This window comes from Neolamprologus brichardi, chromosome 5 (assembly GCF_056152115.1).
Source record: "Neolamprologus brichardi isolate AB-2024 chromosome 5, ASM5615211v1, whole genome shotgun sequence".
In the NCBI taxonomy this organism is placed as follows: Eukaryota; Metazoa; Chordata; class Actinopteri; order Cichliformes; family Cichlidae; genus Neolamprologus; species Neolamprologus brichardi.
In genome coordinates, this window is record NC_142108.1 from 29,186,221 (window position 1) to 29,209,951 (window position 23,731).

At 37.6% G+C, this 23,731-nt stretch overlaps 1 protein-coding gene across 3 annotated transcripts in view; it reads right to left on the minus strand.

Moving 5' to 3' along the window:
• Nucleotides 1–8,954: 8,954 nt before the first annotated feature.
• cdh22 (cadherin 22) overlaps nucleotides 8,955–23,731 on the minus strand; it is a 184,452-nt gene continuing 169,675 nt past the window's right edge. For all 3 annotated transcript variants that reach the window (XM_087840993.1, XM_006782772.2, XM_006782771.2), the window contains 4 exons: nucleotides 19,488–19,605; nucleotides 16,102–16,251; nucleotides 15,727–15,828; nucleotides 8,955–10,845 (listed from right to left, as the gene is read on the minus strand). In XM_087840993.1, the coding sequence (XP_087697119.1) occupies nucleotides 10,313–10,845; nucleotides 15,727–15,828; nucleotides 16,102–16,251; nucleotides 19,488–19,605 (903 nt within the window). In that variant the 3' untranslated portion in view covers nucleotides 8,955–10,312. The remainder of the gene's footprint in view (nucleotides 10,846–15,726; nucleotides 15,829–16,101; nucleotides 16,252–19,487; nucleotides 19,606–23,731) is intronic.

Sequence of the window (23,731 nt, forward strand, 5' to 3'; positions counted from 1 at the left end):
AGAGGCTGGAATGACAAACCATGTGCATGTTTTATAGATTCACTTTATTTCCCCATTAAACCTAACTGCTTCATATTCTAATTAAAAGAAGCTGTGCAGCCACAGGAATGACTGTACTTAGATTCTATTGTCTCTTATTAATGCAAGCACATGTGATCTAATCACTGATTGAGGCTAAGACAGCCGGCTGTCCTAAGTCTATTGTTGAAATACGCTCTGCAGAAACTCAAGCTCTTTTTTACTGAAATGACCTTATAACATCTTCTGCTCACGAATAGCAATGAATCATAACCGCATTAATAATGTTTCGGTTTACAAAGTCATGGAAATGTTTTATCGAACAGCGCTCATTCACATGAGACACAAAGTGAATCACATACCAGTTCTTTATTGTCGCAGCATCTGTTGTGCCAAAAGCTGTTCAATGGCCACGTTTTGCATATATGTGAAAACAAAATGCTGGTGAGTGTATCAAAATTGGCAGTGCAAGTCTTTTTATTATTGTTCGGTACTATTTTTCTTTTATTGTGCACTGAATGCCACTTGAAATGATTAGCCATTGTTGTTTGTTAGTTCTTGTCGGGTCAGTATAAATGTCTGAATAATCAATCAAGAGGGGCAGAATAAAAAACGTATATTTTGGAGTCAAACATAAAAACTAAATTGTACACCAAAAACTGGGTTCAAAACAACAAAACCAGGTGATTTACAGAGCAGTTCAACAGAAAGCAAAGGCGTCGAATACACATTTTAAGAAGCACAATAGGACAGCTCTACCCTTGCCCTTGACAAGTTTCCTACTTTGTCAACCCTGAGTTGAATTACGATCTCTATTTAGAGGACGATTGATCCGACCAGGGCAAGAAATTTTAGAGTACAGTGGGAGAACACTTCTGCATGCAGTGATATATGCTCCATATGTCTTCCTACTATAACATAGAGGCTAATACAGTATAGCTTGAGGCATGAAAGAATGTCTACATCCCTGTGGGAAAAGAAGCTCTTGCTTGAAATACCTCCCAGCAGAGAGATAAAATAGCTGGACAACCATTAATTTATCCATAATTCTTACACTTGAACACTGATGAAGGACTACATGTTCAATAAGACAACTTTTGACAGGTAGGTATAGACCTCTACAGGATGAGCCTTTGTGAAGTGGTGGTTAAATGGCTGCATGGAATAATATTAATATGCAACTTGTGGGGATCGGAGCCTACAGGACTCTGCTGCATGGGGCTTAAAGGGCAAAAGAAATAAAATGTTTTAAATAAAGGTTAAAGGATGATGTCTCATGGGTGGGAGTTCCTACTCAGTCACAAGAGTGTAGCAAATGTGTTGATGTCAGCTATCTCTGTAGACATGGTTGCAGAGGTTGAGTTATCACTGAACAGCAATCACAAGCCAAAGACATCATCATGTACAAAGATCTATGGCAGCAGAAAGCCGGTGGGAGTGGGCACGCTCTGTTTTGCATAACTATTTTTAAATCCCTGTAGAACCGGAACCACGTAAGCTAGCGCAATAATTTTTTTTGCATATGAAACCAGAGGAGTTGTACTTACATCTTATGCCATCAGCTTGTCCTCGGTCACGGTTTCCTTCCACATATGGCTTTGCAAAAACTGCATAAAAAGCGCTTGCAGGAACAAAAACATAATATTCCAGAAACACGCTTTGCCGATCCAATCAGCTGTTCGTAACACTTCCCATATTGAAACAGACATCAGCGCGAACGATGGCATGTCGGCCATTACCTGCCTGATACCGGAAGTGACGTCATTTTCACGGAAAGTGTAGTTTTTTACTTGTAGGCCTTAAAAGCCTATACTGGTGTTTTTATAAGTCATGTTTGACTTTATACTTTTCTGAATAGTTGCTGGGATGCTTAGAACTCAAATTGCACTGCTTAAAATAGTTTATTTTGATGCACCTGCTGTTTTCTTTGCAAATTTCGTTTTTCCTGCAGTATATAAAAATTGGTGTATCTCAAAAACAAAACTATGAAGACACTCAAAATAAATTTCCTGTTGTTGTAAACTATTTTTTTTTTAAGTTTTGAGGGATAAACCTCTTAAATTTCTCCAAGTAGAAATATATGTAAAAAACAAAAAAAACAAAAACGATTTTCAATTCTTTTGTAGTTTATTGCACTTTTTTGCAATTTATGTAGTTACTATGGACTTAATGCATATGTATTATTAAAATATGACTATAACAGTTGTATTGATGTATAGCAACTTGAAATGCTCCCAAAAATGGCACTACAGCATGTAAAAATATAAAGTAAGCTCTGGCGGCCTTGGTTCTGTGGTAGGTCTTGAAGGCACCTTTAACCTGAGTAAACTTGGTAGTTGGTTTGTATGGGTTGCCAGAAATAAGAAAGAATGAGCATGAAATTTCTGTATTGGAGAGATATATTATTATCTGACTAAACCATCCAGTGGACACATTTTACTTAAAATCACTGGTACACTGTACATCAGTAATACAGTGACACACAATCCCAATAATTTGCACACAAGCAAAATGTTGAATTTATAAGGAAAACCAATTTCTTTTTAAAGCGCCTTTTTAATTTTTTAAATGCTTTGTAGTATAAAACATAATAAGCTACTAGATGATAATCACAAGAATCTTAAGCTTTGATTCTGATGGAGAGTTGGTGTAGGAGTGAAGTGAAATGAAAACTGTTTAAAAAGTTTAGTAGAACTGTTGCTGTTAAATTCAGTACAACAGAAATCCCATTTACTGGCATAATTAGTTGAAGTTAAAAAAAGGATTTAACGGAAATAGAACTGAAAAAACTCATCAGTTATCTAGATTTAATTACATTTAAAAAGTGTCCATTGCTTTTGAAATTTGTGTTATTTTTTGAAGCATGTGATGATATAAATGCACAGCAGTAGAAAAACGATACTTTTAACAATCATTGCATGTGAAAGGGGAAGATGTTACCGACAGCACCAGAAAAAGTCCCACGGCTAAGATTCCTACAAGGACACTGAAGTTCACAGTTTAATATGCAAGAATGATATATAAATATGACAACATGAAGCATTTCCTTACATTATAAATGCACTTGTTTGCAACTTGAGTCAGTTTTTAGAGTACAATTTATGGAAATTCAATCAAAACTTTTGTTATTGTATTTATGTGTTTATTTAAAGACTTCGTGGTCTGTTTTGCAAATTGGTTGTAAGGTGGCTTGTTTAAAATAAGCATGCACAGAGATATCAAAAACTACAAATCACGAGAAGAACACAGGAACGGACAAAACCACTGACTTTGTTTTTAAAAAGCAGAATGTTTGTCTGCATGCTTGATTTAATATATAACTGAGATGGGAGGCGACTCCTCAGAGCCATTAACCCTGAATTGAAAACGATGGGAGAAGACAAAGAAGATGACATTGGCTCTGATGTGCTTGATCCTATTCAGAAATGCATTATTTCTAAATTATAGTGAACTTGGAGCTGTATTCCATAGAGTAGAATTCATCAATTTAGGTAATTGTTAAAATCAGCTTTGTGAACTACAACAAGAATCTAGAAGTGAAATTTGCAGAAAACCTTTGAACCAGAAATGTGGTGTGGGATTAAGTATTAATTTATTGACTATAAAAAAAACTATTTATTCATTTGTTTTTGCTTTTTTTTGACAGATGTTTTTTCCACTTCATACTTGAGAGCATTAGCATACAGTTTTTTTTAGCACTTAAATGTTAATGTCTTCTGCTTGAAAGCTCTGAAATAATAAATCCCATAACACGTTGTATGTAAAAAGTCTGTATAGTGCCAATCTTATCTATAGTTCACAGGGAGATGTCCTCCTTTATTTAAACTGACATAACATGTGGCGGAATACTTAAATCTAATAACACACAGACGACGTCGGATCAGCCGTCTGCTACACAGCCAATGTACAGTGACTTACAGAGGAGTCGTCATTGACCAGTAAATCAGATCTGCACACTTTGACTCACTGCTGCAAAGATAATTGGCAGGTGCAGCTTTTAATACAATCTTAATCTGCAGTATCTTTGAAAAAAAATGCTGATTATGTAAGTGACCGACTAGCTCATTTCCTGGCCATGAAGCACAGCTGTTTCTGTTAAAGCTGTGCCATGCGTTATTGCTGTGGTCGGTCCATCACGGGCACCAATGCCAATATATACACTGTATGTATCAGTCTGATGTTAGCACGTTGTAACAAAACAACAGTATTTGAATCAAATGAATAAGAATGTGTTAGACTCATATCCTCAGTTTTGAAATCTGTTTGTCTCATCACTTAACCCATAGGCTTTCATCCAATGACACTAACAAATGAAAAGATGACTTTGCTTAGGTAAAATATACTTTAGACACATCTTACCACATAGTGTGACTAAATGGTCAGAGTTTTGTACAGTCTTTAGGTGCCTTGAATGATCGACTGGTTGCTGGCAATGGTTGCTAGAAGCTGCTGGCTCTTGCTGGGTTGCTGCACCAAAAAGCTAGTAAGTGCTTTGGTTGCTGGCAGGTTCCCATAGTATTTCATGTTTGTCTGCAAATACTTACTAACTACAAGCCAAGCAGTAGTAAAACTGGGAAAAATGTTTCAAACTAGAAGTTGAGAAGTGTTTTTTGCCTCCTTCCCTACCTTCCTATGGTGGTTTCCATAGGGTTGCTGACTGATAGGCTGGCCTGGGTGATTGGAGCATCAGCAATCATCTTCCGCCTGTATGGTAGTACCCCCTCACAACCACTTGGAGAATACTTATTTTTTCCCTTGCGACAGGAGGTTGACAGATGGTCGTTACTCACTTTATTCACCTGACCTTACATTTTTAGACATCCAAAATGGTGACCAAATGAATGTCACAGTGGTCATATGTTTGCATAACCTTAATAGACTCCAGTCAAAATAGACACTACAGACAACAATAAGTCTTTCAAAACCATTACTTGTGAAGTGTTTTTCAGTTTAACGTTCTGTATTAACCTCTCCCTGAATTTAGTGATTTTATTCTTATTTTGCTGTTTTCAAGATGTTTTAGAAGAGCAGTGTTGTGTGGGTGGATGTTTAACCCACTATTAATTAATGTGAAGGAAGGACAATGACAAGGGTACATTATTGACTCATCTCCTCAACTTCCACTCTCTGTTTGTTACGAATGTTTAAAGAGCTCTAAGTGTGTGTCTGACTGAGGCCAGGGCTGGCTGAGCCACATCAATGACTGTATAAATATATGTTTTCTACAGTCAGTGAGCTACGCACACATGCAGAGCAAAGCAGCCACACCAGACAGGATGAAGGAGGTTTGAAAATATTAATTTGTGCTTTTGAATGTAACGGCCCTGAAACATTTAGAAAATAATGTTGATTTTTCTGTTTCAGTGCTTTGGTCTTGCTAATGCTCTTGTCATTCACTCTTGTTCAACCATAGCTCCCTCTCTTGCCTTTATTTAGCCAGAAAGGAGTGGTAGTGTTTAATATGTTTACCATCTGTCATTATAATTGCTGCACATCAAACATTTCTCAATACCTACACATGTATGCATATCTGAAAAATAAACCTTTCTATAGCAAAAAAAATAAATATTAACAAGCTTTCGCCTGACCTAATTCACCTGACTAACATTTTAAAATGCTTTCACATCCTTGGACGTAAAACAGTGTCATTCTGTTAATAATGCTGCTCTTGCACAAGGTCTATATGCACAAGGTGTCCTTTGGCAATGGTGCACAGCCAATATTATACACAAGATATTATTAGACATTAGGCAGAGATAACATCTTTTAAAGAGCAATAAAACCCTTATTAAAAGGTCAGAGGGGGTAGAGGGGAAGTAAGCTGGAACTTTCAGAGCCAGGAGACCACAGTTTGTGTTCCTTTTGGGAGTTCAGTGTTTTGCACTGTACCTGGTTAGTTTCAGATACTGAAAGCTGCTTAGACTTACAAAAATATCATAGCTTAGGTGAAAATATGCCCCTTGACAACAGTAACTCTGCATGTTGTAAAAAGAAACCCACCCATTTCATTTAAATGTGACGAGATGGGAGCAAGACACCTGTTTCCCTATTGCCATAAAGAGACCTTCTGTGTATCTGTGAGACACCAGCAGCTTTGATAAAATGGCAGAAACAGATGAAAACACGAATGACTCGATTTATATGTAGCGGGATCATGACCGCCCAAAGAAATCAAAAACAAAGGATGGAGAAAAAAAACAGGCAGTAGAAACCTGCTAATTGAGGGATGCATTGCTTGTTGGAAATTTTTAGGTAATAGTTATTTTGAATTAGACCACTATTAGATCTCTAATACAATGCAAATAAATTAATAAATAAATTATGGGGCACAAATAATCACTCCAGGCTTTACTGAGCTTTACTGCCTGCTCAGGACTCGCCGCTGGCTATTGCACACATTTATTTCTTCATGAGTCAGTGCACAACCTCTGATCCTCTAGCAGGGTTGTGTTTACTTATCTAAGACTTAAAATCAAAAGAAGGGGTAACTGGGATTTTTCCCATTAGGACCTTCGTATAAGATAGTGGACCTCAGGCAATGCCAGAATCAATATTATCTTAATGTTTTTTAAAAAAGTACACATTTTTATGTGATGGTGGCAGTGGTGCCTCAAACTGAAAATGAATTATTTGAGAATACTGTGCTTTTCACTGTGGAGTCTGTGTGTTATCCACTGTCCTGCTTGGGTTTCTTCCCACAGTCCGACGGCACGCAGGTAAGCTGAAGCAGATTTGTTTATGGCCCCTTTTCTATATGATTTAGACCTGTGGCAAACCTGTCCAGATTGCAGCCTGCCTCACCCCAAATGTTTGCTGTCAATGACTTTTCTCTTTCAGAACCTGAAGTAGAATAGATATTAGATGTAATTTGATTTTTTTTTTTTTATTATCATTTTTTATACTCATGATGTCTTCTGTGTTTTATCTGACAAAGCTTTTAATTAACTTTAATTCTGAGCTTTGAATATGCTATACAAATAAATGGGAGCCTTGTTTTTGATTCAGATTTGTACTGAATGATTTCTTTGCAGACCCAGGTAATGCGCTGTCACACAACCGTAAGATAAAAGTCATGGTCATTATCTAATCTTTGAATGAAACGCTTCTCTGCCCATGGAAAAGGTGTCATTTTGTGAAGAAAAAGACATAAAATTTTCTATCCGAGTCCAGTTTTTGTAAAGAGTGAGTGGCCATCTATCTATTATACTCATCTCATTTTATTAATTCACCTTGTCAGAGTGCTGCATTTGTAGTCTGGTTTGCTTATGCAGTGTACTTGCACTGCATTTTAGCTAAATGAATTTGTTTTTACACTGCTGAAGGTGAAAGCTTTGTTTTTAATGCCTGAGAAAAAAAAACACACACACACAAAAAAACCAAATGCTATTCAGCTATTAGGCTATGTGTGATTGATATTTTCAGCAGCACACATTCATATTTCCCCAATGTTTAATCAATTGTCATTACCCAGCCAAGTACAAAGAGAAGAGGATATTTAATTTGCACACAGCTATCCCCCTGGAGAACTGTCAATCACCAGCCATCTATCTACATAACTAATGACTGGCCTCATGCTGCCCTTGGAGTTGGGGGGATATTCTGATTTATGGCAATGCATTCATATGTTCACATGTTCAGGTCCTCACTGCAGATTGACACTTTCCTAGACGGTGACGGAAGATGAATGAAAGGCTCATTTTGCATTTGCATGGATGTACAGATGCAATTGGACGATCTCATTTCCCCTAAATATGTGCTTACTCTTCAACCTCAGCTTTTACGACATTAGTCACATGACCTCTTTGACTGCAGATTTTGGCCACCTAGACAACATTGTGGTCTACATAGTTTGTTTAAAGGACATTTACATGCAACCCTTCCTTTATGATTGTGAGTAGGGAGCTCATGCTGACCTACATTTGTATAAATCCATCCAGCGTACGACATTTGCTTGTCAGTGAGCAAATGCTGTTAGGCTAAAAGCTATGATTAATAATGAATGGCCAACCACTCCTTGGCACAGATGCACAAATAAATACAAACACTGATGCAGTATGGATCAATACAGTATAATAGAGTACAATGCATATTGATGAAGCCAGGGATGTAAAATGTGATTTAAATTGTGAAATCAATTTGAGTTTCTTCTTTAACATAACTTAATTACTGGTGCACAATTTTTAAAGACTATCCATCCATATGGTAATTACAGAATTGTTTTGATGCTGATTGAAATAACTACAGAAAAAAAAAAGAGTTGCAACTATTCTGCAACTGCAACAACGTGAAGTCAAGTTGTGCTGCTAATTGTGGCATCACTGCTATACTTGTAAAATAGCGTGGCAGCATATATTTTGTCATGCTGCTGTTACTTTAGTTTTGTAGAATGAAAGTCTAGATATACCTTTTTTTTGTCGAGCAGTGATGGATAAGTTATGTTTGAAACATAGTTCAATGTCACTTCTTAGCAAACTATGAGTGGATACAGTAGCGCTACTGAAAAAAACCCCTGACATTTCTTTGAAACCCAGTTATGAAAGGACTTGAATGTGAATCCAAGCCACTGTCTGAAGGGCCATTTTAGCAGCAGGTCAGAAAGATAAAAGCAACTTCATATACCTCAGCATCCTCTGGTGACTACGACAATTACTGTAGTATGGCAGAAGGCAGCCAGGAAGGATACACGCTGAGAGGAGAGTCTTTGTTTGGCTGTGGCCTGTCATATGGTCTGTTTGTTTCCATCTACAACTATTCTCTGAATCTACCCCTGGTGTAAACAAAACCTAGCTCCACAATTATTCATAATTCAGCAGACATCTTCAGCGAACAAGTGGCAAACAATAATTAGTAACAGAGATGCTCTATTTACTTTATCTCCATGATCTCATTTACAAAGCAATTCACTGAGTAATTTAGTTTATTGCACCAAGCGAGATGTAGTTTTTACCAAAAAATCAAATATTTATTTAGCTTTTTTTTTTTTCATTTTCCATACATTTGCAGGTTAAGGTCAACACTGAAAAGGCTGTGGGTACCAGGTGGATGTGACCACTTCCTTAATCACATTATCCCATAAAACTCTTTCTTTAATTAGACATAACCGTTCTCCCCTCACCCCAAAGGAAATAAAATGTCAAAAGGAAAATTAAACATCTCAGGATATGAAATAAACTGAACATATTGTACACATTCACACACACATCTGGAATAAAGATTGGCTCCCTGTAGGACAAGGCTGGGCATCAGCCAATTCCAGGAAAACAGTCATTTTGTTTCGTCTTAAATCACTGCTGCGGTTTGTGCCTTATTGCCTTAAAATGGCTGTGGAAAGGATAAGAAATGATTAAAACACATTTTTTTTCTCAGTTTGTCACCATAAACTCCCCTCTGTTTTTTTTTTTATAAATCACTAAAATACAGCAAAAGTGCATCAGTCTTTGCCATTCAGACTAAACTGGCAGCTGTTTTCTTCGGCAGTTCTATTATTCAGTGTGTTGCCTCTGTTCTAGTTTCCTTTGCTTTTCGTATATCTGTTTGAAGTTGGTTATTATTTTACAAAAGTGGTCATAGAAAATAAATAGAAATATCTTCCAGAATGTAATTTTATATGACCCAGATGTCATCTCTTCACTGGTATTGTGTGGACTCCCCTGCTAATGCAGTTCTTCTTTCTTCCATGTTGTGTCGTTTGATTAATGATGTCCTTTTCCCCTCACTTTTTCATTAACACTTTAGCAGAGTTCACTCTTGTAGTTACCATAGTGAGCATGGCATAAATAAATAAATAAATACATAAAAACAAATAAATACATAAATATTTCGGCATCAAATAAATACATGACACTTTACCTTGGCATGGTTTAACCCCACCCATGTAATGCTGACAGTCCGTCTTTTAACTTAAAAGAAATGTTCTTCTTTCCTGAGAGAAACAAACTCTCCCTTTGCACACGGTTAAATAGCAGTTTTAGATATCGCTCATTCTCTTCCTTATTTCATATGATCACCAGAGCTTTTGAATTTAAATCTTAAAACTCTCACACGCACGAAAAAACAAACAAGTGTAAAAAAAAAAGAAAGCAAAAAAACCAAAAAACTCTCAAAGTTTTCTCAAAGGAGCTCAAAGTCTGAGACTGGGAATTTTGCTAAAGAGATAAAGAGGTGGTACTCTGACTTTAATGAGTACATAGACTGGCTCTGATCTCAGTAGCCTGCCAGAGGGTGAGAAGGAGAGAGAGATAAGTAGGAGGAAGAAGAGGGTGTTTAAAAGTGTCTCTGCTGAGAAGAAGCTGTGCTAGGACCTTTCCTCCTCAGGGTTTCCTGGTGCGTAGTAGCCTGCCAGTTGCCTGAAGCGTGGTCCCCATTCGCTGAGATAGGAGAAATCCTGTTCTGAGGTGGTGGACAGTGTATGAATGGAACTTAGCGAAAGCGCCGGCGAACTGGTGCCCTCAAAGGCGTATGTCTGGAAGGAGTCATATGGTGGCACTGACAGGTCAGCATCAGCCTGCTCCACCTTCTTTCGAATGTAGCCTTTGAAAAGGGAAAAGTCTGTTGCTGCCGCAGCAGCTGCCTCTGCGCCGCTGCCACCCACTCGTTTAGCTTGTATCCACTGTGGCAGTGAGCGGATGTCTGGGCCAGAGTCACAGCTCTTGGCCTCTGGAAAGTCATAGAGGTTCCTCAGAGCACTCATGTCATATGCCTGAGTGTCCTGCTCCCCTCCACCCTCATCGTTGTACTTGATGACGTTATCCCTCATGTCCTCCTCGTCCTCTGTCATCCTCTGGCCCTTCCTGTGGCGTTTCAGGGTTAGAATCAGCAAAACAAGAACTGATGGACAGAGAGAGAGAGAGAGAACAAGAAAGTGAAAAGAGACGATATTTGTAATTCTACATTAAAATAACATATTTAGCAATTCAGTGAATAGATTTAAAGACAAACACAAAAACACATATATCCACAAACGTTCCCACACATGAATTCTCGTGCTTTGGTAAAACAGATAAAAAGGTTCTCATTTACAGGTTTCTCATCACACAGAGGCTTAAACATATTGCATGCAAAAAGTGAATCCCCTTGTCATTTTGTGATGAAAAAACACATAAAATGCCTTCAGGTTCAGGCCCTTTTTAAAAAAAAAGTCCTATTAGTCTGTTAATCTGACTGTCAAACTGTCTCTTTCGCATCTTCAACCCATCTGGATTGTCCACTTCATCTTAAACAGTCTTTTTCAGCCATCTGCTAACTCACCGCCGGTGGCTTGGGTCCTTGCAGTCTAGTCTACCTTCCCTTCATCTGGGGTTTCTATGATGTTGCTTTTCATCTGAGTAAAATGCTTCTATTTTGCATGCTCAGGTTTCTGCAATAAATTTTGCTCGTTACGTGTTCTCTTTCTCCTTACTGAGCTAAATGTGTATGTCGAGCATACACTGCACATGATGGATTTGCAAGTGCTTTCCATAGGAAAGTTTCTAACTACACCCATAGTAACTTTGATTTCACCTCACGGGGCAAAGGCACCGCAGGGGAAGATAATATATTATCAAGTTTTACATTTCAAATGCATGAGCATTGATTTTTCAACATCTTGATTGCCTCGCTCAGAAATATGATTCAAAAGGCTTAATGGAGACCAATCTGTATATCAATACTCATCCAAGTCAAGTGAAAGTAAGAGTTTTTGTTTCTTCAGCTAAGAAATTGAGGAGACCACTCAGAAAGAGAGATAAATGCTTAAAAGTCTTGATTAAAAAGAATTGTGATAGATCCTGTTATGGACTAATGAGATGAGAGGAAAACAAAGGCTGTATGCACAGATAAATCAATCTGGCTTTCATTTCAGCTTAGTTGTTTTAATTACTGCCTTCATTTGTGATTAGACAAGTCTCACTTAGCTCAGACACCCACCCTCTAACTTCGTCATCCCTCCTCAGGGCTGCACTTTTCCCTCTGAAACTTCCACCAGATTTGTCTCAGAATTGCAACAACATTACATGTCATTTACAGTGATGGTAAAAACTTATTAGAGCCAGTTATTAATGAATGATGCACACTGGGGAGTGTGACAAAGATAATGAACATCTTTTGAGTAGTGGAATAAACAGCAATCTAGCTGCTCTTTGATCAGGTTATTAGCAAAGAAGAATGTGCAAAGGGATTTATCTACAGTGCATAGTAAATACTCTGAAAGACAAGGATAAAAGTACTTTATTCTGATGTGCCTGTCAATACGATTGTACTAACATTCATTTATTAAAATAAAAGGAGAAAAAAAATCTACTGTAGATCAAAAACTGAACTGTACAACAGCATCAAAATAGCTTCTGACTCACTTCCTTGGTATTTTGTTATCTTAATGCACATTCGTTGTTGTTGTTGTTTATTTTTGTTCATGAAAAACGATGGTCTTTCGCTTCTGAGGGCCATATTTCACAAAAAACAGATTATAAATGGCAGCACTGTCCTGATTCACAAAACACTGCCAATTGCAAATTGCTGACAAATTGGCAAGTACTACAACACTCTTGCAGGCTCAGAATTGTTTCTGTCTCTAAAATGGAAAGCTAATTATTCTACTCTCCCGTTTTACAATATAATCTCAATAAGGGAAAAGAAGTTGCCTGGCATGTTCTCTAAAATGCTTTGTTGTACCTACAGTATTTTTTTCCTTTTAGCAGGCACAATACGCAACAGCTCTAAAGGGATGCCAGTGAAGGGACATTCAGATAGATCATTAAGCAGTACACATCATGCATCTTCTGGAACAGATAGCCTAAAACAGATGCCTACAAGCCCACAGAGATAAAAAGACTATCAATTATAACGGTGCCTCTGCTGTCCTGGATGGCACATATTGTTTGATGCCCTGAACCCAAAATACCCATTCATACATTGTGAAAATGAGCTATAGTGACGTTGTTTCAGAGTCAAAATAGATGGATGTTAGAAATAGGTGCTGTGTACAGGAAATCCATACATGTTAAAGCATGTATATTAATATGCATAAGGGCACGGAAATATGCCGCTGAAGGTCATATGATTATATTAATAAATATTTCACCTTTCTTCCCATCTCATTTCTTTGTACGCCCTACACAACATTAGAATATAATAGTGATGGGATCTATACAACGAGTTGTTGCTGTTCCTGGTAATTGTTTTTCAATTGCTATAAATGCCCTAAAATTCATTTGTAAAGTGAAACACCCAGTGGGTTCATTGCCTGGAGAGCTGTGACACAGACTAAAAAGCTTTGCTGATCTTGAATTGGATTTTATTCATCATCTCTGACTGATATGTACAGTTGTTCTCTTCTTACATTGTTTGCTGGGCTCCACTGGGATACGGTGTCTGTAGCCATTGTGTTTATTCTTCTCCTGTATGAATTGGGTAAATTAATTGCCAGGCGGCTGAAGAAAGAGTCACAGTTTGTGGTAAACTGTGGCACACACAGCCATGCATACTAACCAAGCACTAAGACAATTACTCTAAATTCACACTAATGTGAAGACTAATAGGAGGTAGGAAACTATGAACTCCTAGGTGCAGAACAGCCTCCCTTCAGTAAACTGTGTTAAAGAGTATGTGCTATTATGTGGCATTCTGAAGCGAAGATGATCTGATAGCCTCAGTTTTCAAAAACCCTCCTAATGGAATTTACCTTTAAGGTATACAGATGCTTGAATTGAAAGCCACTGAAAACATATTTACTAGGAGATTAGCACGTCTAAATTTCAATTCAACACCATGTACAGAGTTTACTCTTGCAGGAAGCATATGTACCTGCGCATAGCTGTCTCTTATACATACAAAGCTGGTCCCTATGTGTACAGATGTTGCGATAAGCGTTCCTGACAAGACGGTTAATTTACCCTTGGGCTGCGCTGGTTGCCCCCATGCGGGAGTTCATCACAAGCAGATGGGAGGTAATTGGAATAGATGCATGCAGATGCTGCAACGCAGTGAAATGGATTCATCACATCAGGCCTATAAATGAACTGATGGAGGGATTGTTTGTTCGTAAGGTAATTAGGCAGAAATTTGTTTTCATTTTTCTCATCACCCAACAATTGATATAATAGAGGTTGCCCAGTCTCTGGAGAGAGTGCTAGCTTGTTGGTTAGGCAGTCAGAGTCTATATCTGCATATGTGGGAGAGAGAAGATGATGTGCACACAATAACGTTGAATAGAGAGAATGAATTATATTGCAGTTACTAAGAGTGGAGTTATTAATCTAGGTTTGCAATTTGTATAGGTGTATAGCATGTTATGTGGTATAGTATGAAAAAGGAAAAGAGGAAAGTGTGCAGCTGAAGTGATACGATTCCTGTCACATGTCCCACTCTAGTGTTGTTATTCACACTACATGATAGTTGTGAAAACAGTGTTTATCCCCCTGATCCTAACCCCTGCAGTCCTGAGATTTGACTGTCCACATGATGACTAGCAGAATGTAGGCGCTTTAACCTAGCATGTCCTTCAGCTTTTTATATGAGGCACATTTACAGGCAAGAGAATGGCACGGATTACTAAAGAAAAAAACTGCATACTGCTTGTTTTTGTTCACTAAGCCACCCATTAAATAAAATATTTTGTACAGTCTATTTTCATGCACAGAATCGAGTTTTTTAGTAGTTTAAAGGCCATACCCAGGTTTTTCAGGGGGATGCAATGTTGCTCAGAGTACCATAACCACAATACCAGAGAAATGTTTTTATAGCCAGCAGAGGTTGCCTTGGATTTGTACACAACATTTTGTTGAGGCTTTTAAAGCCATGATGAATAAATGATGCTCTGCTTTTGAAGTTCACTGCAGTAGATGTTTCAGTTAATGGAGACAGAGTTTTAACAACTCTCATTAGAAAAGCTCTTAAAAGAAATAGCTAGCGATGTTATTCACAGTTGAGTCTGCATAGTGTCACATCATCCATCACTCACTTCCTGTGCAATGTAAAGTGTGTCGAGGAACGAGCGAGGGAAACAAAACACAGTGACAGCGCTGTGGTCTCATGCTGTCACTGTGGAGTGGAGCACCAACATGTACAGAAGGGGAAAGTAGGAGGGAAACTCATGAAAATTTAAAAAATGGCAATATCAAACATCTCTTAGGGGGTTAGCATATGCATTTATGTGTGCTAGGAGGTGCACATGTGTATGTGTCTCTCTATAAAAATCCAATAATTTCTGGAACGCCTATTTAAAGCCTCTATTCCAAGTGCTGAGGCTGCTCTTTCACACGTTTGCTTTCTCAAGACGACTTCCACTTCACTCCCATTCATTCCATCACAGTCTGTGTTCCAGGGATCAAAGTAGCTTGATATCGTTTACAAAACTAGATGTCATCTGCGCCTCTTTCTTCTAGTGAAAGCAGCAACAAAATGTGTTTTTAATCTGTTTTAATGTCTCTCATTTAAGTTTTTAACAAATATGCATTTTCAGTTTAATTACATATGGATTAAATATAAAACTGGCCAGTCCAATAAAAGGTAACATGACTGTAGGAATGTAATGACAAACAGGCACTGAGCTTGAATTGATGTCTTTAGGCCCAGCTGTCAACTAGTTGATCCCACTGTGATTCCACTGAATGTCAAAGTAAACATCCCAGACTAAGCATTACGGCAAAAAAGCAAACTAATGAATCCATACAACAATTCAACATACAGCAATATATTCATCTTCCATGCATTTATAAGAACATTCTTGCTTACCTATTAGTATAAGCATGCACACCAGTAATGCTATAAGTGCCCCAGGACTGAGAGCTGCACTCATTACATAGGCTGTGGCATTGCAGGACTGGATGGCTCCATCTGCATTATAAAACATAAAAGGAGCATTAACTTTGCAAATTCAACACAAGCAGTTTGTCAAAGCCTCATCTTGTAAAGAAAATGTCTTTTATCATGTATATATTATGATTGTAAGAGTGTGAAATCTCAGTAGAGGACCATTTTAATGCAAATTTATGCCCTTGTGTTATTTTGTTGTTTGGCATGTAGATGACCTTTTTGCACTCCCGCTTCTGCAGAAGGTGACAGTGATGATAATGTTAGTAATGGTGCAGCCCATACAGCAGCACTCACCTGTGTCACAGCCGCAAACACGAATGGTCAGGGTGCCTGTGGAGCTGAGGGAGGGAGGCCCGCTGTCAACCACTAGAATAGGCAGGAAGTACACGTTCTGCTCATGGCGGTTAAAGCCTGACCGCTGAGTCCGGATGCCAGCTGTGTTGTCTGGGTCAGATATGGGTTGGGATCAGAGAGAAGGTAAAGCAGAGAAACACATATTAGTGACTTTATGATAAATAATACCATCTATGTCTCCTTGATAGTGTCTAGCTTTTACTAGCCTTCGGTAAATTTCATAGAAAATTAAAATCAGTAAGTTTATTATCACTGTTGTGGTTTTTTTGTCTACTTTGTACTTACATCTGCACTGATAAAAGCAGTAAAATAACTACTTGTAGAAGTGTTGTTCCCTCAAACTTAAATAAATAATTATAGTTTTCAAGACTTGAAAGTTGATAATAATTCCAAGTAGTAGAAGTAACTCAAGTAGAATAAATAATTTTAGTCGGTGCACAGTCCAAGGTTTCCAGACAAAGAATGTCAAGCTTAACCTGACGTTAAACTTTTATGGGAAGATAAACTGCTTTTATGCCATTAACATTTATCATGCATCTTCTTTTTCAAAAGCAAACAACAAGAGGAGAGGAAATCACTGTGAAAGCCACTGTGTGAAATTAAACTTTACTTGTGTATGTACGAGCTCTCTGCCAGAGACAAAGATAAATGTAACTCAGAATACAGGATGAGGCTTTGACAAATAGAGTCAGAGTGGCTTCGTGGGTATACTTGCATAGAGGATAACAAGTAATTCATCTCTTCAAACGTATATCACGGTTATTCGTGTTGTCTCGGAGCTCCTCTGACACATGTAGAACAATTTTCATATTACCGTTTAAGTACAGGAAGCCTACACCTCAATTTGTCCTTTTGACTTTAACACAGCATTCCATTCCACTGCTGCACGGAAAAGATTCTCCCTGCATCTGCTACAGTCTGTATCCAACAGTAACAATGTAATTGATCACTTAATTTGTCAGTCCAAATGAACACAACCGTCTGAGACTGTATGCCTCTGAAAACTTTAAAACACCCCCGCACCACGTATCGTTTAATTTCTGTATCCGGAAGGATAATTAGATTAGGATTCAGTTTTCAATTCTTTTGTTCCCTTATGGTATTATTCATAACAAAATGTGTATTTTTATTTTCCTTTTAAATTTGTCTTATGTATCTTTTCAGCATGCCACGGGGCGTTTCACCCATAACATGAAGGCAGTTTGTCATGTAGCAGCAAATTATATTTGTTGAGATAAGGTTTTGCTTTACAGACGACCAGCAACAACTTCAAAGAGTTTACCAACATGAAAAAAATGCCTTTTCATCATTGCGTGTCAAGACGTGGAGACAGAACGCAATGTGAGGCCATGATAAGGAAGAGAAGTGACAGATTGAAAGTGACAAGCCGACAAATGTGTCCATGAAAAAAAGGCAGTGTCAAAAAGAGGGGTAGAAGAATCAAATGTCTGAGTGGTATTTTGTTTGCCTCACATCAAAACATATACATGTTCTGAGGTGTTGTTTGCGGGCTTGTAGGCTACATATATATATTTATATATGAAAGTTGTGTATTTTTTCAAGGGAAATAGGGTGAAATTGTAACATTACATCTAAGAATATATGTATTGTGATTATTTACCAGTCTCCACAATCGCCTACATAGAAGGCAGACATTGTAAGCAGACACTGATAACCTTTATGATTTTCCAATGTGTGTGTAAGTATGTATTTTTTTGTGAAAAGGCAGAAAAACACTTGTGGTATACTTCTGCTGTCCCCAGTGTCCGTATCTTTATTATTGTGTTATATTTGTTGGATTCACATGTAAGCGAGCGGAACTGCAGCAGACCTTGCTGCCTCCTTTACAGTGACATTTCTGTGGCTCCGGCTGCTCCCCTGACATTTTCCTGGTGTCAGATCAATCTTGATTTAGCCAGTTGTCACATTCACTTAGGTGCACATATCTAAACGACGGATCTGCAAGTGCATTTGCAAAAACACAGACAGGCATGGAGAAGCTCATCTTCCTGACAAAGCAAAGTCATCACTGGGGAACACTGATTTTAATGTTTCTTTACATTTTGCAGGTAGGTATAAATTTTATGTTCAACACAATATTTGAAAAAAAAAAAGTCATCATTTGAGGAATAGAGGAAAAAAATCCACTGTTAAAGTGTTCAAATGTGAAAGATATTCCAAAGCTTAAACATGTATATAAAAGGCTTTGAAAAAAATATAGTCACGGTACAACTCTGCCGTTTATGAGATATACCATAAAACCATAAAAATACCTTTTTAAAATGGAGAGAATCATCCACATGCTGGCATGCAATATTTTCTAATGATATTTTTCCCAACTAACAGGAGCGTAACAGCTGGTGTTTATTCAAAAAGTAATAATAGAAATATCTCCCTTTTATGAGACAAAGGTCTAATCACACAAAAAATACACAATTTTCCCTACACCGTAAAAAACATCTCAAACAACTTGTCTTCTGGCAGTTAACTTCATCGATTATTTTATGTTAAAAACATCAACCATCTGGCACTGGATTAAAATAACGCAGAAACTGTAATTATGGATTTATATTTATATTTTCACAAAGTTTTTTGAGCAACAGTCTTTCAAGTAAACATTGTCTTAAGGTGTATTTTTAAAAATGGATTTCACCAAATTTCTATATAGCGGTACGGTCCTTGCAGGGACTCCTGTGATTTGACCCTGTATGCGAATGTCCTGCTGCCTGTCCCGCCTTAGGTGCCAGACTACTTAGTGCCAGAGAGCCTTTTTGGTTTGTAGCTAGAGAGCTGTGTGTGGTGGTTGCTTAGTCCTGCTCTGTGAAGAGGAGTGTCTGTTTTGGTGATTCAGCCTTTTTGAGTTACTTTATAATTCAGTGACAAAACTCGGGTTTTGTCGTTTCCTGTCTTTAAAAGGTGATAGTGGCTTGTCCGTCTCTTTCAATTTATTTAGTAAAAAAATTAATACAAACTTTTAAGTTAGCAATTGTGCCTCCTTGTCTCCTTTTTTTCAACCTGGATACTTTTTGTTACTTTCCCTCATCACTTGGACCTTATAGGGGTCAATTATTAATAATATAATATTATTAATATTATCACTTCATTATAGTGGTAAGTATCAGTTCATTATAGATATGTCACACCTGTGCACATCCAAATCCTTAAACTCACTCACAACAAATATAACACCTGGTCATAGACTGGACTCCTACTTTTACTGTCATTACCTAAAAATTCAATAGTGCTGATAATCTTATCAGCAAAGCTGCACAAATACTGAATGCTTATTCACACATAACTTTAATTTAGGATCTTTGCCCTCTTACCTTTCAAATCCAACAGGGAGAAGTACCGATTGCTGGAGGCTTCAGGGGCAAGATTGAAGTAGAAACGATGTCCAGTCTGTGGCTCGTCCCTATCCACCACACTGATGGTGTGAATTAACTTAGGAAAGCAAAGAAGAAGAAGTGAAATAAAGTAACAAGAAAGAAGGCACAGATGCTAAGACTTTTCTACCCATTTCAAATAAATGTATATATAAAAATACTTTGCATTTCAAATATTTCTTTTATAAAGGAGAAACTGATGTGGAACGAGTGTACTTGGATGCAACAGACTAAGAAAGCGTCCTATATAACAGAGTAGTTTAAAGGGACTACAGTTGCAAAGAGATTGAAAAAAATCCTTTCTAGAAAGTTGACACAGCAAAATAATAAAAAAAAGTCTTAATGGTAGAAATGCAAAACCGGCATAAAATATCTCACTAAAAAGAGAAAAGAACTAAGAACAGAAAAAAGAGCCAGAGTCAGAGACACTCTCTGATGTTGCCACATTTGTGCTAAGAAGGAGTAAAGTCAAAATGGAAATGTGTAGGAGAACAGAAAGAAAGACAGACTAGGTGGGGGTGTAGTTCTCCTATCTAATGCAATAATAGTGATCCACATTCAAAGATAAAAATCAACTGTGATCCAATTTTGAGAACTCTGTGTGGATACAATAAGGTGAGATAGGATTCACTGCGAGCTGAACAGACATCAAACAGCCCCTGGAGATCCTTTCACCTTAACATGGGGGTCTCAGGGACAATTCATCTTCCTCTCATCCTATTACTCCACAGCCAGCATGAAACCACAAGCTGATAAATGATATTTTCACATCACATCCATCGGCTCTGTTTCTATGTTTCCTCTGCCAGTACACAACCTCTAAGGCCATGTCATTACTATTTTGATTATCTTCATCTTTGTTTATTGCAAAACAATCACTGGGTTTAGGTAAATAAAATAAACCAAAAAAAGCTACAGACAAAACAGTACCTCTTCAAATTTGTTTGTTCAAAATAAATGTCAAAATGATCTACATGACATGGATGTTACGATGGCACTAGATGAAAAATATTTGTGATGCATGTGTGATATAACTTAACTTATTTATTCACCCTTCTATTTATATTAATGCGTGTTATCTTAGCCATGTCTTCCAGCTGCCATTAACTAGATGATGTAAATATTTTCATAATAACTGATTTCATACAACCCACACTTAGTCAGATGAGCCACAGTTTGAACCACACTTATCTTAAAAAGTTTTTTTTTAATCTCTTGAATCTCTCCTTTCTCTATTATGCCCATCCATGTGATTTCTGCACTTTAATATTAAATGAATATTAAAATTAATTGCACCTTCCTCTGCCTCTTGTTGGGACTGCTGTCCCTCCAGCAGTTCTCAGTGGCCACTAAACTTTGTCCAACAAGGTGCATGAGCGTGCAGGAAAGGTAGTGGAGGGGCCGGTCAAGTTAAGAGATTTTATGGGGCAAGCCAGTGTCAGCAATGAAAATTAACCAATGGGCGGGTGTCAGTGCTTGTAGTGCCAGCACTTCAAGCCGACCTGTAGACTGTTTAATTATGTCAACAAAGAGAAAAATAAATTATACTGATCCATTGGCAGATGCAAAGTATTACCAGTCCAACCCTATCACTACATCACAACAAGGGTTGCTTATATAATAATACAGAGAAATCCACAACAACCAGATAAGACCCTGTGAGAAAGCACTTGGTGACAGGGGGAAGAAAAAACTCCCTTTTAACAGGAAGAAGAAGGAAAAAAATGAACATTTAACATTTGTGAGTCTGTGGATTTTAAGCCTCATCACATCTTAATTGTTTGATTTGCAATCAACTTCAGTGGTTCTGATAAAATTACAAAAACAAACAAATGTCCAAATACTCATTTTTTTCAGTCGTCATCAGCAGCATTATTCTGATTGCAAACACAGCTTCCCTCTGACCTAATCTACATTCTTTAAAGATTTAGTACTTATGCTCGACACTCTGCACTTAGTTGCAAAACACCGCATTATATGACAGAGATAAAGTGTCTAGGCAGAAAATCATTGCATAAAACAAATGATTAAAAATATACATATAAAGTGTAGATGGTTGAGAAAGGAATGTGGAACAGGCAATATCTCCCGAAGTCCACCACTGTTATAATTTTTGTAGAACCTTGTAAAAAGACCAGCAAATTCATTTTAGCCTTTATAGTGGAGTTATTTTTTGTAATATTGTTTTTGGTGTTAAGGCAGACAAGTTTTATCTTGTACTAGGTGACGGGTACATGTACACACACACACACAGTTCAAAATCAGTAGAGACACACACGACAAACAACCTCCAGAACTCTTAAGTGAGGCATTTTTCAGAATGATTAAAGCAGGTGTTCGACAGTTGTAATTCCTTTGTCTGGTTTCAGAAAAGCACGCAGGATCAGATAAGATCAAGAGAAATGTATCAAGCCATTACTCAGCTGTTACAGTCTCTTCTTTTAGATGCAAGATACAGGTGCAGAAAAATGTTAAAGAGTTTTTTATTGAACTAAACCCTTCTGTCTTTTCTCTTCACCCGTATGCCTCTTTGGCCTGTTCTCACTGTTTGTCACGGTGATTACCTTTTTCTCTAATTGCTTGTCCTTTACATTTATCTTTTACAAAGTGTCTCCCTTTCATCCTTTTACAAAAATGCGTCCTTCATTCATCATCTGTAAATTGATTATTCAAACAATATTATTGTAGATGTAATCCATGTGGTTCACATATAAAGTCATCTGCTTCATTGTGTGATTTTAAGCTCAATTTGCCCGTCTGTGAGACAGCCTCATTTATGGCACTGCACAGAACTCTTCGAGCCTGAGTGATGGCTATGCATTACTGTGACTAAGCTACTGCTGAGCACACTTCCGGGCCACAATTGTGCCTTCACAATAAACAGCGTCTCAGGATTGACGTTTGCATCTCAAACACAGAACAGGCTTAGTCATACTAACAGCTCAGGGAGGCTGTTTTGGAAAATATGCCTTACTTTGTAATTACAAAATGCTACAGCATGATTTCAGACTAAATCACTGCTTCTTCCTCAGTGTGGTGCAAAATCTCCACTCACAAATTACAGAAACACATGGACTATGAAATAGTGGCTGCACTTATAAAATGTGATTAAAAAATGAAAGCATATTATGAGACGACTCAAATCCCACATTTTATATTCCACATTTTTTACACAGTGTCAAGAGAATCATATCAGGATAACGTCTGCAGTTCGCCTTTCTCACGTCCGCCACACACCGTGAGCCTCTCCATATCAGATACGGTCACACTACTCGAAATACAGTTTGGTTGAGCAATGTGAGTGCTTGGTTACGGTCTGCAGTGCCCAGATAAAACTCCCAGAACAATTTACCTTTACTGTTTTTAACTCAGACACAATCAGACATAACACAGACTTTCTAGGGCACTGGCAAGTCTGTTTAACGTGAGATCATACTGAGTCACATACAGCTTTGCAAGTTAATGTCAAGAAGCATTAAGAGCGGCTTTGCATGTGTGTGGTAGCTTAGACATGTAGAATGAGGTTCTATGCCCACAGGGCATGCTTTTTTTCTCAGTGTTATTATATTGTCTTTTTGTTACAATATAAAGCGCCTTTAGCCGACTTATATAGCCGACTTTATAAACAAAATTGAATTGAAAATTCAAAAGTTTTTTTGCACAGTATCAGAGGATACAAATCTTCTGTAGCTGTATTTGGTGAAAAAACACTAAAGTACACAGTGTTTTGTATTGTCAGTTTGAAAATAGAACAATTTTGGATATAGTTCAGCATGACAGCACTCATCAGTGTCACTTCTTTCTCCCTAACCAATCAAAACCAAGAAGAGGTGGGACCTACAATATCAATACTGTCCAGAGTGCCAGAAGAAGAAACTGATTCTAGCTGTCACTGACAAACTAGTAATTTACAATCTAACATCGAAGAAGACGGTTTTGTAACCTAGCAACAATAAGTGCTTCAGACAAGTGCTCTGAAAATGGGGTCATGCGCGGATCTAGAGTTAAGAAAAAAAAGAAACAAACAAAAAAACTCTTAAGCTATAATGCCAGGATCCAACCTTATACATACTCTAAATGTAAATGATGTTTAATGTAATCCCAAGATATTTTGATATCTTCTTTTCCACAATGATGTGGAAAAATGAGCAATGCCATCTCATTTGCTTTCTTGATTGGAGCAC